This window comes from Tiliqua scincoides, chromosome 2, assembly GCF_035046505.1.
Source record: "Tiliqua scincoides isolate rTilSci1 chromosome 2, rTilSci1.hap2, whole genome shotgun sequence".
NCBI lineage: Eukaryota > Metazoa > Chordata > Lepidosauria > Squamata > Scincidae > Tiliqua > Tiliqua scincoides.
This window is the reverse complement of record NC_089822.1, coordinates 178,765,455-178,781,980: the sequence shown is the minus strand read 5'-3', so window position 1 is coordinate 178,781,980 and position 16,526 is coordinate 178,765,455. Positions and strand designations below refer to the sequence as shown.

General features: G+C 43.1%; 1 protein-coding gene across 2 annotated transcripts in view; it reads right to left on the bottom strand.

Moving 5' to 3' along the window:
• The window catches only part of ERGIC1 (endoplasmic reticulum-golgi intermediate compartment 1), a 90,417-nt gene that overhangs the window by 15,348 nt on the left and 58,543 nt on the right, over nt 1–16,526 (bottom strand). Inside the window, exons 5-8 of one of the 2 annotated variants that reach the window (XM_066615888.1) lie at nt 15,195–15,319; nt 9,031–9,135; nt 3,666–3,726; nt 60–160 (exon numbers count right to left, since the gene is read on the bottom strand). In XM_066615888.1, coding sequence (XP_066471985.1) covers nt 60–160; nt 3,666–3,726; nt 9,031–9,135; nt 15,195–15,319 — 392 coding nt within the window. The remainder of the gene's footprint in view (nt 1–59; nt 161–3,665; nt 3,727–9,030; nt 9,136–15,194; nt 15,320–16,526) is intronic. The other variant, XM_066615889.1, reaches the window with a different exon arrangement.

Here is a 16,526-nt window from a genome sequence, read left to right as displayed (position 1 = left end):
AGGCCCACTAGGGTCTCTTGCATTAAACGAAGCCTTTCTGGCACCTGATGCATGCTTACCTTATTGGCTACAGTATATTGGTATGAGTACCGCTGTTTGCCACTCATGTCTTCATACACAGTGGGGACAATCTTCAGTATATAATCATGGGAGGCAAGGGCTGTATAGACAGAAAAAAAATGAAATGAGCCCATGTTCAGAAACGGGGGCAAAAAATTGCTGTATAGATGTTTGCTGGGAAATAATGTCCTGAGAATTAAGCCAAAATTACAAGAATAAGTAAGAGTTTAAAACAGGGGTGCCCAAACCCCGGCCCTGGGGCCACTTGCGGCCCTCGAGGCCTCTCAATGCGGCCCTCAGGGAGCCGCCGGTCTCCAGTGAGCCTCTGGCCCTCCAGAGATTTGTTGGAGCCCACTCTGGCCCAACACAACTGATCTCAGTATGAGGGCAACTGTTTGACCTCTCATGTGAGCTGTGGGATGAGGGCTCCCTCCACTGCTTGTTGTTTCATGTCTGTGATGCAGCAGTGGCAGCAAAGGAAAGGCCAGCCTTGCTTTGTGCAAGGCCTTTTATAGGCCTTGAGCTATCGCAAGACCTTCATTCATTCACACAAGTTCATCTTTAATATATTCATTTATGTAAACTTATGTAAATTTATTCAAATTTTAAATGTAAATTAATTCTTTTTTTCCCCAGCCCCCCAACACAGTGTCATAGAGCTGATGTGGCTCTCCTGGCAAAAACTTTGGACACCTCTGATTTGAAAGAATAAAGCCACTTATTAGAAACGAAATGGGATGTTAAAGAGCAGCAGGCAGTAAAACCAACAAAACAGCAAAAGTATACATTAAGTTAAAGTCTTGAGATACAAAGGGGCCTTAACCTGGCAGCTAAACAACCACACACTGAGTTGGGAGCATATTCCAAAGAGAGGGCACCACCACTGAAACTTCAAACAGTGGGAGTACCTTGAGGAGGTCCTCTGAAACTGGTCTTAAAGAATAGGCCAAGTCATATAGGAGAAAGCAGTCCTTTAAGAACCCATGTATAAAGGCAGCTTCAGCAGTCAAATCACCTAGCAGGGACACAAATCTACAAGGTAGATTGAGAGCTGCTATAATGGGTATAATAGTTCAGGGGTTAGCACTGTGTCCGTATGAAGACACCAGTGTCCAGGGTAAGAAGTATCAAGTCTAGGGCTCCAGTTCCAACTTCTGCTCCATTCTGTCTCCATCTTTTAAAAAGGCAGAAGCTGGTCTCAGGCAATCAAGAAGAGGCAAATCAGAGTACAGACTCAAGTTAGGGGGCACTCTTGCCCCCCCCAGTCCGGTCTCTATTGCTCTAGCCAGTTTCCTTCCTATGCCTGCCTTGCCTTTTCAAAAGGTACAGAACATAGGAAGCAGGAGGAGTTAGACAACCCCATATCATGGGAAACTGCAGGGAAACTGCCTGCAGGGGTTGCAGCCATTATCCTAAGAAGCCAGGCCAGGAAGGGAGGAAAGAAAAGAAAGGTCTGTCTCTTTGTCATCCAAAGTAAGATGCCAGAAGGAAGGAGTGCATTACAGCCCAGCTGGAACAGCAAAAGCCAGCAGAAAGGAAAACCTAGGCCATTGGGAGAAGGGGGAACCCAGGAAGAAAATGAGGGGAAAGCTGGGGAGGGGAGAGAGAAAAGGGAGGAAGTTGAATCACACACACACATCATACATACAGAGAGAGAGAGGAAAGAAGGGAAATAGGGAAAAAAGCAAGAGAGAAGGATAGCAAGGGAAGGAAAAACAGTGTGGGGGGGGGAAGGAGAACATGCCAGGTCAGGGAGAATAATGTATGCAAAGTGCTGTGAACACCTGGAAGTATTATACAAACACTAATGAAGCTGCCTTCTATTGAATCCGACCCTTGGTCCATCTAGCTCAATATGCTGTCTGTGACTCTCCAAAGTTGAAGATAGATGTGGACAGTACATAAACCAGAATTCCTTTCTGCAGGGAAAATATGATTCCTAGTGCCAACCCCAGTTCTGTAGCATCATGAGTGTTTTCTAGAATGTGGTTTAGCAAATGTCACTTACATGGGTTTGGCTACCGCCTGAAACCTGTGGCACATGGTGATGAGTGCACATTTCCCATTGTATGTCTACATCATTTCATAAGCTCTTAAAATGTGTGCTTTTTACAACTTATTTAGAAGCTTTGACACCAGCACTCATCACTACACCTAATAATTTTGCCAATTGTCCGCCACACAAAATGGTGATGTCTCTTTTGGCTTTGTTTATGAAGTATGTGTGTGTATCATCATTTAACAAAATTACAGTTAATCACGTATTCAGATTTCAGAACTTCACACAGATGCATGGTACACTATAGCCTATGTAAAATAAAAGATCCAGTAAGGATTAATATCCTTATTATATCTTTGACTCACAAAATTAAATAATAATGGCAACCATTTTCCCCCAGATTTTTACTATATTATCCACTCTCTCCTCAAGATATTCAGTTAACAGCCATTTCAGTTTTTTTTACATACAGTAATACCTCTCAAAATGCTGCTCCCTTTGCACTGTTTCATTATAGTACTCTTTGTCACAGATGCAATTGTTAGCTACTACAGCCAATGGGAGCAGAGTATTCTGGTTAGCGCACAGACCAATCAGCACCTGTTTCCCATCATATTCTCAGCACTATCTCCTATAGTTTTGTTTCATACAGCACTTGGTTTTGTAGGGCTATATCCCCTGAATTGTAGGAGATATTACAGTATTTTAGTTAGCCATGGTTTTAGTGAAATCATATTTTGCAATCCAATATTTTGCAATTAGTAGTTTTGCAGCTTTCTAAAAGATTCCACAACAGTTCTTAATACCTTGCTTCTACAGTTCCTTTTAAGTAATCTAGCAATACCACAAATGGGCTTAAGAAAACTGTATACTCCTACTTCAATTGTATCATACAAGCCACTTTTCCCCAAAATTGTGGGACTCTGCACATCTCAATCAGATATGTTCAAAATTCACCAATATTCGACCCTCTGCTCTGGCCAGGGAAAGGTTTCACCTAATATCTCTTGTCCCTGTGATTACTGTAATATTACTTGATAATATTTATTTTAGTTACGTAGCTTATGTATTATAGCATACTACTCTCCCTGACTGCCTCAGACCAGTTAGATGCAGCAAACTATTATTAGGTCCAAATATCTATCAGCTATTTACATATACATTTCAATCTATCAAGCTGTTCACTTGGAAATAAATCTCATTATGATATGTTTTCCTCTAACAGTTGAATGAATGCTTCATAAAACTAGATTCCAGGACTGCACTATTCACAGCTCACTGATGCTAAAGCAGTTGGACAGAAGCCATTTTACAATCAATCCAAAACACATTGTGGGCCAGATCCTATCCAACTTTCCAGCCTGATGAGGCCGTGTCAATGAGGCATCCGCTACCTTCTGTGGTGGTGGGGCAGTCATGGAGATGGAAGCCTCCTCAAGGTAAGGCAACATTCGTTCACTTATCTTGGGGTTCCATTGCTGCTCCCTCAGCACTGGAAAGTTGGATGGGATTGGGCCCTAAGGAAATACACGGATTCTTTACTCATACCAGAAAAGGCCCTGAAAATGACACAAATGGTTTGTGTGCAATATACAACAATACATACGGTTTGAGCTGAGCTTGTCTGCCCCCTCCAATGCATTGAATGCTCCATGTACGTTCTGGACCTGGACAAGGAAAGAGCACAGAATTTGTGCTTTTACACTTCCTTAAGACAACCTAGCTGAAATGTGAAATACCTCAATTTTGCAAGCAGAAATAGGGAAGAGGAAGAAGGAAATTCCTTCTAGATTCACTACACTGTGTGCAGTTTAGTTTTCATGTTATCGCTCAGCCTCATGTGGGATCAGAGATCTTCACAAGAAATACACTACTTGGCAGCCCCTCAATACCAGTACAAGTACAGGACTTTGCAAGTTGCTAGATTTTTCTCTCATCCTCCTCATAAAACTCATATAAAAATAATAAAGATAAGTTGTAAACATTCAAACTATCAAGCTAAGAACATTACAGACCTTAAGTGGAATTGAAAATTTAAAAAATCTATTGCATTATATAAGTGTATTACATAAAAATATATTAATATTCAGAGTCTCATCATAATCTTAGTTAATGGGACTAATCTCACTCACAATTTGACTTTTTTGTATCTCACAAAAGTCTCACACAATTACACCAAAAGGGAAAGTGACACAAGGAAGACAAAATATAAATGCATGGCACATCTGGGTTTTCTATGGTGCAATTCAAATTATTAGCATCTCAAGAAGCTTCACCCTGTACTAAGTGGCACAGCACCAACTGCAGGATTACACAGAGATATGACTAAAGCTCTGTACTCAACAGAAGCACATTGACAGATGAAAAATCAGAACAGCTTATTGAGATACAGCTGCAAATCAGGACTTTCCCAATTCAAACCTCCCCTCTGCCATGAATTCTCACTAGGTAGTTCCAGGGAAATCACTCTCTCTCAGCCTCAACCTTATACAACATAGCGATAATACTTACCTTACAGGGTTCTTATAAGGACAACATGAAGATACTACACATGATGTTTAATGCACTTTCAAAAAGTGCTATACATATATTGTATCATCATTTATTTTAAAACAAGGCTAATCTCAGCACTGTAGTCAGGGGAAAAAGAAATCTTCTATGAACGAGGGTGGCCATCATCTGCAATGCTTTTATTTTTATTATCCATAGACTTATATCTCACCTTTTAGCTTCCAAAGAGGTTCTGAAGGCAGCTCACAACACAATTAAAAACAGTAATACAATGTAAAAAACACAAATTAAAAACAAATACTGACCAACCCAGTAAATCAGCCAAAGAGATTAAAAAAAAGAAAGCAGAAAAAAGCAGGCCAAATGAACTGAAAAGTTATAAAACACCTGCCTAAATGAAAAAGTTTTAAAAACCATTTAAAAATGGTTTTAAACTTTAAAATTATCAAGGAGGAAGCAAAATGGGCCTCCAGGGGAAGGGAGTTCCATAGCCTGGGAGATACAACTAAAAAGGCCTTATCATGAGTATTCCTCCCCCTCGCCCCCAAAAAGCAGATTTCAGTAAAAGGAGGGACATGGGGCAGGGTCCCAGTTGTCAAACAAAGTGGGTGGGTAGATTCATATAGGAAGAGAGGGACCTCTAGATATTCTGGTTCCGATCTTAGATCCAGGTCTATGTAAGCCTGAGAACAGAGCATGTCAAAATTTGAAAGGCTTCTTCTTGAGAAAGCTTGAAGGCTGCTTCCTTACTCCAACATTTATAAATTTAAATTCTTCATTTCACCCTTTTCTGACCTCAGGAAAGCCAGCTCCTTAATGGGCTTTCAGAGTGATAACATACAACCCAGAAGCACACATCACGGAGGGGGAGACATTCAGGTTCACTTGTTACAAAATCTTCTGGCTCCACCACCAGCAATTACCCAAACCAAAACAAGATCTGCCATTGCAAAATGACAGTAGCGATGAAAAGAGCGAAGCAGCTGGTACTGTGGTTATACGTAGGTGGACCTGTGCATCCAACTCCAGCTTTCTTCAGATTCAGAATGTGCGCATAGGCAGCCGGTGACCTCTGAAACCAATTTAGAGATCTGGTGTAGAGGTGTGGCTGAGCATTATACAATGGCATGCATCATGGTTACTAACTAGGCACTGGAAAGAAATGAAATCTCATCCAGTCTTAGGAAGCTACCTTATAATGTGTCCACCTAGCTCAGTATTTTCAAGGCTGACCAGCAGCAGCTTCTCCAGGGTTTCGTGCTTAGGTATCTTTCCCAGCTCTGCCTGGGGATACCAAGGGTGGAATCTGGGATTTTCTACATGCAAAACATGCGCTCTCCACTGAGTTACAGTCTCTCTGAAAAACTTTTGGATAATACTGCTGGGTTTGAGATTAAGAGCCCAATCCTAATTCATTTATTGGCATTTTTACCTTACCTTTCTCCCCAAGGGTACTCAAGGCAGCTTAAAAAAGGGCAGGTAAAAAAGTAAAAAAGCAATTCAAACAACTGTACTCTGCCCTAAAAATCCAAAAAACTTTAAACAACCACAAAACATAATTTACATATGAAGAGCAACAGCAACACATAAAAAGGACAAGCTTGTAAAAGCCAGATATTAATTAAAAAGGCCAAGACTCAGAAGGTTTTCCTGAATAAAAAAGTCTTCAGACCATGCCGGAAGGTCTGCAAGCAGTTCACAGCTCATGTAGAGCACATTACTAGTCCTGATGTCACTATGGCATGGATCACCATGACCAGGTCTGCATGATCCAAGTACAGTCACAGCTGGTGCACCAGCCAAAGATGAGCAAAGGTCACCCTGGCAACAGCTGCCACGTGGAAATCCAGGAGCAGCTGCAAGTCCAGGCGAACCCCCAAGCTGTGGACCTCCTCATTCAGGGGGACTGCAATCCCATTCAATGCAGGCCAATATCTAGCACCTGCATCATGGATTTTCAAATCAGGAGAATCTCTGCCTTGTCTGGATTTAATTTCAGCTTGTTTGCATTCATCCAGTACCCGGGGGCGTCCTGAACTCTCCTGGAGGGTCCAGTGAAACTATGTAGAGGCTCACAGAGGGGGATGGACCCTCCAGGAGGCTTCAAGATGCCCCCAGGTATTGTAAAATGCCCCTGGGTCTCCATGGTGCCGCAACTGCTGTGACACCGTTGGGGCCACACACACCCCACTTCCGCCCTGCCCCCACAACAACTCACAGTGTTCCCAAAATCAGAAGAATTTGGAACCGCTGCTCTAAAAAACCAGAAATTGCACATAATCATCATGGTTTGCAACCCTGATGGACTTTTCTACTATAAATCTGTCCAATCCCCTTTTAAAGACATGTAATGAGGTGATATCACCATATCCTGTGGCAAGGAATTCTGCAGACTAATTACACACTGGGAAAAGAAATATTTCTCTTACTTGTAACTCTCCTGTCACTTAATTTTGGTGGATGTCCCCTCGTTCTGGTGTTGTGGGAGAGGGAAAAGAACCTCTCCCTTTCTTTCCTTCCTTTTTGAGATATGGCCTTACAGCGACATTTTTATAATGTACAATGGCATAATTAAACAGGCCATTTTATTATCAATCCCTTTTTAAACCATCTCAAGCATGGAATTGGCCTTCTTCACAAGCCACTGCTTTAACAGTACTCTGAAGTACAGTACGCTGAAGAAGCATTAAAAACCTAACAAATATGCTAAAATTTCAGTGCTCCAGAAAGAAGTCAGAGGCAAAATGAAAGAGTAAAATACAAAGCCATCCAGCTAGCTGCTAAAATGGTTGTCAAGAAGTGGGTGTGTGCATAAAGCAAGTGGAATGAAACACTAGTATGAAGGACCCAAGATTGTAAGGAGATTAGAGTCAAAAGTATTGTTGGTACATGCGGTGAGTAGCTGCGTGGGGACAACACTAGCGCAACTCTGTGAACTAAGACCTTTTGAAAGTAGGTTACAAGCGGTGAGAGTAATGAGCTATCTCTATTAAGAAACTGAATTAGGCAACATTGCATAACTCTTCCATCAGAAACTAGCTACAAGAACTCATACAGATCTCAGAAAGAAGGGCTGTGAAATGAAGTCCATGTTCTCCCTAAGAGGAACAGGAATGAGAGTGATATGATACAGCTGTCTACAGCTGAATCCTCGTTACCCAAACTTCCACTTCTGATAATGTCTAGTTTTGGAGAGTGTGGAGAAGATGATGATGAATTTAGCTATTCTGCTGCATCCAACTCATTGCTGGAACAATGAGTTGAAAATTTTCTCCTACACGCTCCAGGAAGACAGGTGTTTTTTCTCCGAGTTGGGCTCACATTCCCAAGGATACCACTCACACAGAAGGCACACACCAGTATCACCCAACTATCAGGTAGACAGGGACTGCAGGAATGAACACAGAATGGGAACATATGGGGGCACTGTTGTTACTAAGTTACAGCACACAGCATCACACCTGTCTCAACTCTCTTCCTCCCCCCCCCCCCACTTGACCAACACCATAGAAGGAGGAACAAATAATGCAGACTTGGGGAGCCATCCTGCAAAAAACCAACAGACAAAAGGGCTTCCTTAAGATCCTGGGAACACATAATTCACAGTGCTACTATAGCTACCCTGCTTAGCAAAGACTAAGCTCCTCTACTAGCTCCAGAAGTGTTAATTTGCTCAGGAAACTTGTTTCCCATTCCCATGTTACAGAAATGAATACAGCCTACAAATAGTACAAAGCTAGTCCATAATCTGAAAGTACATGCTACAGCCCTCTTCCAATGACCCAGGAATATTGGGACCAGTCTTCTAAAGAGTTCAAAGAAGGGAACTCTACCAGCAAATTCTAACAATCAAAAGGCCCATTAGACCACTGAATTAGTTGGAAGAGTTTTAACAGATTAATGGATAGCAAAGTCCTGCACACGAGAAAATTCTATATTCTTTGAAGTGTTGGAGTGTGTATTGTTTTTCAGACAATGTATACTGACCCCAGATGAAATAACACTCCTCCTCACTGAAGCAACTTGTTTAGTTTTCATTATTAACAGTATTTAAACACCACTTTTCAACAGGAAGTTCACAAAGCGGTTTACAGAGAAAATCAAACAAACAACTAATGGCTTCCTGTCCCAATCTTCCTGCTCACAATCTAAAAGGATGCAAAAGAACACCAGCAAACAGCCACTAGGAAAGACAGTGCTGGGGTGAGGAGGGCCAGTTACCCTCCCCCCACGAAATAAAAGAAGAGCACCCACTTAAAAAGTGCCTCTTATCCAGTTAGCAGGGGTAAACTAAAATACCCTATTGGACCAGCAATATAACCTTGCTTACCAATGTAATCTTTTCTGCCATAACTGCCACTAGTTATACATGACTGTTCAAGAACATACTGTGTGTTCAACTTTGTTGTAAGTATGGCTTCTCTCTGAGCCTCCTGGGAGCCGAGTCTCCCACAACTCACCTGTAACTTGTCTCCAAAGCTGAGTTTATGGATGATGTGTGTCATGTCAGGATTCTGAGGCTGTGCAGTAGCACTGTGTGTTGATACATGAAAGTTACCTGGAACCTAAAAAGCGAGCAACAATACATTTATTACTCTCAGTTCTCAACAGTGACAGAGAGCCTACACAGGCTCCTAGAGAGTCTACACATGCAGCAGAATGAGGTGGTAGGAAACCTCAGGTGGTAGAGCAGCCCACCATTTCGGAACACAGGAAGGAACATCAGTTTTGAAAGGTACCTCATGTAAAAACAATCCCTCCATGCAAGAAAAGATTGCACATTAGGTAGATTGGGTCTAGCTCACATCATTCTCTGTTATGCTGCTTTCTATTTACAGGGAGTTGTTCACATAAGGGAGATTTCAAAAACACCTGCAGTGTTAAGAGGTGCTTTGCTTTCAACCACTTGAGAACTTTACTATCTCATTCTGCTGCATATGTACTTCAAGCCTGAGCCACCCACTACGGAGGGGACTTATGTAATTTGTCTTCCTACATGCAGTACTAATGAAGGCATGATGTTGAAGTCAAGGACTGAACACCTTTGTAATGCCTTTAGGAATAAGAGAGCAAATATGGATTCATCTGTACTTCATCTACCCCTTTCAGAGTGTATTTATTTACTTCTAATCATTTATACCCTACACTTCCATCTAAAAGATAGAATATTATTTATTTATTTAATAGTAGAATTTATATCCCATCTTTCTATTCCAGAAAGGAGCACTCAAGGCAGCTAACAAATAAGATATGAAAACCATGAAAAATATAAATAAGTATAAAAATCAAACATTTAAAAACAAACACAAACAAAACAATTGGTTCCCCCCCTAAAAAGGAAGAAAAGGCTGTGCTCCCTTGTGTCAGCATTAAAAGGTTTGTGTAAATAAAAAGGTCTTAAGCCTCCGCCTAAAGGACTTTAGAGAGGGAACTGTTCCAGCTCTAGGGGGAGTTCCACAAACGGGGAGCCACCACCGAGAAAGCCCTCTTTCTTGCCGCCATCCCCTTCACCTCCATTGGTGACGGCCCATTCAGAAGGGCCCCCTCTGATGACCTGAGAGACGGGTCGGATTGTATGGAAGGCGGTGGTCCCTCAAATACCCTGGACCCGAGCTGCATAGGGCTTTAAATGTCAAAACTAGCACTTTGAATTCAGCCCGGAAACGAACTGGCAGCCAGTGTAGCCGCCGAAGCAGTGGCCCGACTGAATCGAAACGACGAGCCCCAGCAACCACAAAGGCGGCCGCGTTCTGCACTCATTGCAGTTTCCGGACTGTCTTCAGAGGCAACCCCATGTAAAGCACGTTGCAGTAGTCTAATCTGGATGTCACTAGGGCATGGGTCACCGTGGCCAGGTCTGAGTGACTCAGGTATGGTTGCAACTGGCGAATCAGCCGAAGTTGAGCAAAGGCTCCCCTGACCAGAGCCGCTACTTGGGAATCCAGAAGCAGCTGCGGATCCAGGATCACACCCAAGCTGTGAACCTGCTCCTTCAGAGGGAGTGCAACCCCATTTAGAACAGGATAATAGTCCAATACCAGAGTCTTGGACTTCTGGACCAGAACAACCTCTGTCTTATCAAGATTCAATTTCAGCTTGTTTGCCCACATCCAGCTCCTAACAGCCTCCAGACAGCGGTCCAGAACTTTGACTGCCTCCTTGGAATCAGGAGGAAAGGAGAGAAAGAGCTGGGTGTCATCAGCATATTGATGGCACCCTACCCTGAATCTCCAGATGACCTCTCCCAGCGGCTTCATGTAGATGTTGAACAGCACGGGGGACAGAATGGAGCCTTGCGGCACCCCACACCTAAGAGGCCAGGATGCAAAACAAGCATCCCCTAGCACCACCTTCTGGGATCTGTCAGCCAGGAAAGAGCGGAACCACTACAAGACAGTGCCTCCAAGCCCCGACTCAGCCAACCGACCCAGAAGGACACCATGGTCTATGGTGTCAAAGGCCACTGAGAGGTCCAGCAGGACTAATAGGAATGCAGCCCCCCCCCCCCGTCCAATCCCTGACGCAGGTCATCCACCAAGGCAACCAAGGCAGTCTCTGTCCCAAACCCTGGCCTGAAGCCCGACTGAAAAGGATCCAGATAATCAGCTTCATCCAAGACCCTCTGGAACTGGGATGCCACCACCTGTTCAATCACCTTGCCCAGAAATGGAATATTAGAGACTGGCCGGAAGTTGTTCAAGTTAGTAGGATCCAAGGAGGGTTTCTTCAGGAGGGGGCGAACCACCGCCTGCTTCAAGGTCAGAGGTAGTACTCCCTCCCTCAGAGGAGAATTGGCCAGCCCCCCCCGGGGGGCGGATCTAATTAGCCGTGCTGGGCAAGGGTCGAGCGGGCAAAAAGATGGTCTCACACTCCAGAGAATCCTGCTCACATTCTCAGGTTCCACAAGCTGGAAAGAACCCCACAAGACAGGATAGACAGATGCCCCAGGGACATCACTAGGTACTGCTAATGTGGCGTCCAAGTCATGCTGGATCTGATCGACTTTGTCTGCGAAGTGCTTAGCAAACTAATCACAGCGAGCTTCCGTGTGCTCCTCCCCATTGGTGGGGGGCGCGAGATGGAGTAGGCCACAAACCACACGGAAGAGCTCAGCTGGACGGTTCTTCGCAGACGTGATGGCAGCAGAAAAATATGATTTTTTCGCTGCCACCACCGCCCTGGAATAGACTCTGAGACGGACTCTGGCCTCTTTGCGGTCAGACTCAGTACAAGTCTTGAATATGCTTGTCAACATACCAGTAAATACCTATTCTCTTATTTTATAAAACTGTAATAAATCACTCATCAAAGATTGCTGAGGTCTAAAATGCTCTAATACCCCCACAATGAGATATTTTTGTACAAGGGATACATTATTATCAATCTCTTCCCACATCTCCCAAGGACCCCTTGAAGTATTACAACCTTCTACAATATGAACTACATATGGCTGCAACTGTATGTCAGTTGCTGCACTCTCAGGAGTGGTGCCAATTCAAAATTGTCTCCTGCCACATAGGGTGGATCTGCATGGACCTAGCCCTGAGCTCCTGGTTCAGCATTCATGGCACTCGCTCACACAATCAGCAAAGACACAGAATGCCTAATGTCAGCAGTATTCCTGGATTTGTGAAGACCATGCTTCTCACATCAGACCTGTGGACTGCTCTCACCTGCACAACAAATGACAACAAACATGCAGATGCACCCACATTTCATCTTTAAAACAGTCACATTTGTTAACAGGGCGGTAAAATACTGTCACAGCCCAATTCTTGGGACATCTGAAATTCTTTAGAGTCAGACCCTCATCTAACACAAGGTTATGGCTCTCCTTAAACTACTATTTATGTCCTTTGTTACATCCCTCATTTCAAGATGCTTTGTCACTGATTTCTCTTCCTCATTTGGCACAGTTTAATATGACCATTGCAATCTGCAACAGCTGCAGGAAAAGACCACGCCATATTTGGCATGCTACCCCATACCCACATGCCAAAACTTCGACTCAAGCTGTTGTGCATGCATATGACCAGCTGGGCGTGGGGTGAAGTACCTAGAAGTGAGCGCAGGCAAGCTTTTGGCTGCAACTGCCATGAAATTTTGCCCTCAAGACCAGAGACTGAGAGGCTGCCAATGCACTATCATCGGATACCGTGGCACATGCCAAGAGTACTGTCCAGTTGAAACAGATTATTAAAAAATGACAGATTTTTATTTACAGGTATTTGTTAAATAACAATTGGGCTCCAACATTTACAGCAACACCTTCCAAAACATGCTTATAAAGGTGCAGGTACATGCAATTCTCAATACATAGATTTCACCAAAGGACTCCAGTTGCTATGACAATGTTGAGCAGTTAAAGCTCTGATGTTATTTGCGATTGGACCACTCTGGAATCAGCAGGTGTTTAGGGACAATGTTACAAGTGGAACTGCATCACACAGCATTTCAGTGAAATCAGTTTATCCATGTGGAAGGGGAAGGTGTGTTTATGTGTGTGTGTGGGGGGGTGGATATTAGCTTTGAAATAAAACTTATTGGATTTTATTCAAAAAGAAAAGTTAAGTCAGGACTAAGTCCTGCTGAAATTACTATCTCAAGTCCCATCAATTTCAATGGGACTTAGTCTTGACTTTCTTCTGGATACAACACATTTCATATACTTATTCCAATATCTGGGAAGCCCATATAGGGCCCAGGAACAGGAATTAGAATGTGGTGTGCACTGCTGCTGTGGATCCCACCCCCTCAACAGCCAACAGCTGAATTTGCCAACAGCTGAATCAGGACTGCTACTGGGGTTGGGGGGGGGGTTTAACCCTCCCCTGCCTAGCCCCAAACCACAGGAGGCCTGATCCAATTGCTTTTGGCTAAATAACAATTAAGCTCATCAGGGTTGCTTTAACTGTCACATGTAGTTTGGCCCATGTAGTAAGAGAGTCAGCGTAAGGCTTGTATGGGGAAGGGATGGGAGGAGGAAGGTTACTTAGCTATCTTCTGATTGAACCAGTGGAGCTGAAATCCAGGTCTTCTAACTACAAATTCCCCACAAAATAATAGAGTCAGAGTAAATAAACAGCATAAGGAACATGTCTTCCTCAAAACAGTACAGAGAAAGTCACCCTTGACAGCACGCAGTATGGCATATAACCCCACACAGGAGCTTCAAGCACACTTTTTATATTAATACAAGTATATCGATCAAACTGCACTGTCTTTTCACTTGTCTCTGTACTGCAGTTAGTCACCAGCCACCCTAGCTGACATGAAGAACAGCTGCAAAGGAAAAAGCCATCAAACTTTATGGAACAACACAAGACAACGTCCCTATATATTTTTATATTGCAGCATTCATGGGTGGGTCCTGCTTGTAATTTTTCAGTGTGATCTAAGATAAATTAGTGGGAGGAGGAAGCAGCAGCAGAATTCATAGCCTGTGGTGTAAAATGGGTGAATTAGGATTACATCCTCATTACACTTGCAGCTTAACAGCACTCCCTCTTTCCACCCTGTGGAATCATAGGACTGCCTTATATGGTTAGATTACCCAATGCCAGACACACCCATCCAGCAAAGTGGCCTCCCCCAGGCCTGGTTTTCTACAGCTGTTAGGAGAGAAACTTGGACTCTGCTACAATGAGAAGTGAAGATACTCCTCTTCAACAGTAAGATGTTTCCCTCTTGCCAAGCCAGCATCCCTTAACGGCTGAGCAGCTCCTGGAGCAGAAGGCAGTTTTGTGAAGAGCTGGGCACAGCCCATTATGCTGCAGTGACTCATGCACAGAAGGTGTAGTGATTTGGGAAGAAAGAAAAAAAGCAAACACACAGACATGCTGTGCTCATCAACAAGCTACAAAGAACTCTTGAAGAGCATCCAGATTCGTATTTGCCCACACTCCTAGCATTTGTCCCTCAAGGAGCACTATATTGTGGTATTACTTTTGCCATCTTGGTACGTGTCTCTGAAAATCACCACCTCTCTTTGACTAATGATACAATATTTAGTCAATTACTGGGTCTGAATTAATCAGTTAAAGCCCTTTCCATCAAGGGGACACCTAATTAATCAGGCAATAAATTTGAAATTGTTAACAATTTCATACAAGTCCTTATATAAACTGCAGCTGGCATTTTAAAAGAGACATCTTACCATCTCTCTCACAAGAGATAATTGCTTCTTATAAGATGGCACCTCTGTAACACACAGGCCCATTTCTGATGCAACAGGAAACCATGGTTTCCTGCCACATGAGTGAGGTCCAAGACCATAAATACATGCACCCTTCTTTTTCACACAAGAGGGAAAACTTTTACTTTTGGTTTTAGCTAAATAACACTTCTGAGTTATATGCAAATTTGAGGAACTGTAGTTTAGTTGAAATCATAGTAAAGAAAACACAAACCAGGATTGAACTGTGGTTTCAGATCCTGGTTCATTTTTTAAATGATATATTTTTTCTCCTTATTTTTTTCTTCCGCAACTATGTAACCCTTCCGCTTTCCACAGCAGTGGAGCAAAACCTTGTTCTGGTAGGATGTTTCATCCAAAAGACTCAAAACAGTTTTTTGTCAAAACCTGACAGTGCTTCCCCAGGACGAGCACATGATTCCAACTTGCCTTGTTGATGCTGAAACGGCCCTCAAACCTGCATCCATCCTTATTACTCAGAGGAATTTTCATTGAGTTGTCAATATGGCCAACTTCATGCCTTCCCATTTCATCTTGGATATCCAATCCAATCACTACAAATTTAGGAATCAGGGGGAAAAAGGCAAAAAAGAGTTAAAAGTTAACCAATACAACGGATTATGGCACAATTCTACTCCAGATACAAATTTTTTGCTTGCAATACAAATAAATCAATTTTTTATATTCAAAATTTAACAATTCAGTGGTAAAAGTCATCAGAAGGAATAATCCTCAACCCGTTACTCATTTTAAGAAGAGCCCTGCTGGATCAGGCCAAAGGCCCATCTAGTCCAGCTTCCTGTACCTCACAGTGGCACACCAAATGCCCCAGGGAGCACACAAGACAACAGACACAATCTGTGTCCCAGTGTCCTCCCCTGCTTCTGCAATCAGAGGCAACTTGCCTCTAAAACCAAGAGCTTGCACACACCTATTATTACTTGTAACCCATAATGAACTTTTCCTCCAGAAATTTGTCCAATCCCCTATTAAAGGCATCCAGGCAAGATGCCATCACTACTTCCTGTGGCAAAGAGTTTCACAAACTAATTACACGCTGGGTTTTCAAATAATAAATTAAGCTCTATGGCCTCTAGGTGGTCTGACTGACCCTCTTACACTGGTGTGATCTTATTGATCTTTAAGTGTTCTTTTGAATTTACTTTCGAGTATTTAGTGAATATCATAATGCAGATTAATCCCTCCCCTCCAACTCCAACATCACAGCAAGTGACAGAGAAAGCCAAGACAGCAACAGCGCTTGGATTTTTGAACATGTTACCTCATGAGAACAACAAGAATACAATTGCTCTCTTCTTCCAGGAAAATTCTCAAGGAAACAAAGGCATCCCTCTACAAAGATAAAATTTTGGCTACTAAGTGAATTGGCTGGTGGGCAGTATAGTGGGACACACAATATCTACATCACAAAGTGTAAACACCTTCCTATCCTCAAGCATGCAGAGATAATATATCCCTAAGATTTCTATGAGAACAGACCAAGGTCATAATTGCATTTACATTTTACTGACGTTGGCTATGAAAGGGCCATAACTGGACACACATACAAAGCTGCATTACACCAGACCACTGATCCCTCTAGCTCAGTGGTTCCAAAACTGGGGGGCAGGACCTACTGGTGGGTTTGGCAGGGAGCTATAGCTCAGTGGTAAAGCACCTGCTCCACATGAAGATCATCCCAGGCTCGGTCTCTGGATGGTCTTCATGAAGAGCAGGTGCTCTACCACTGGGCTACAGCTC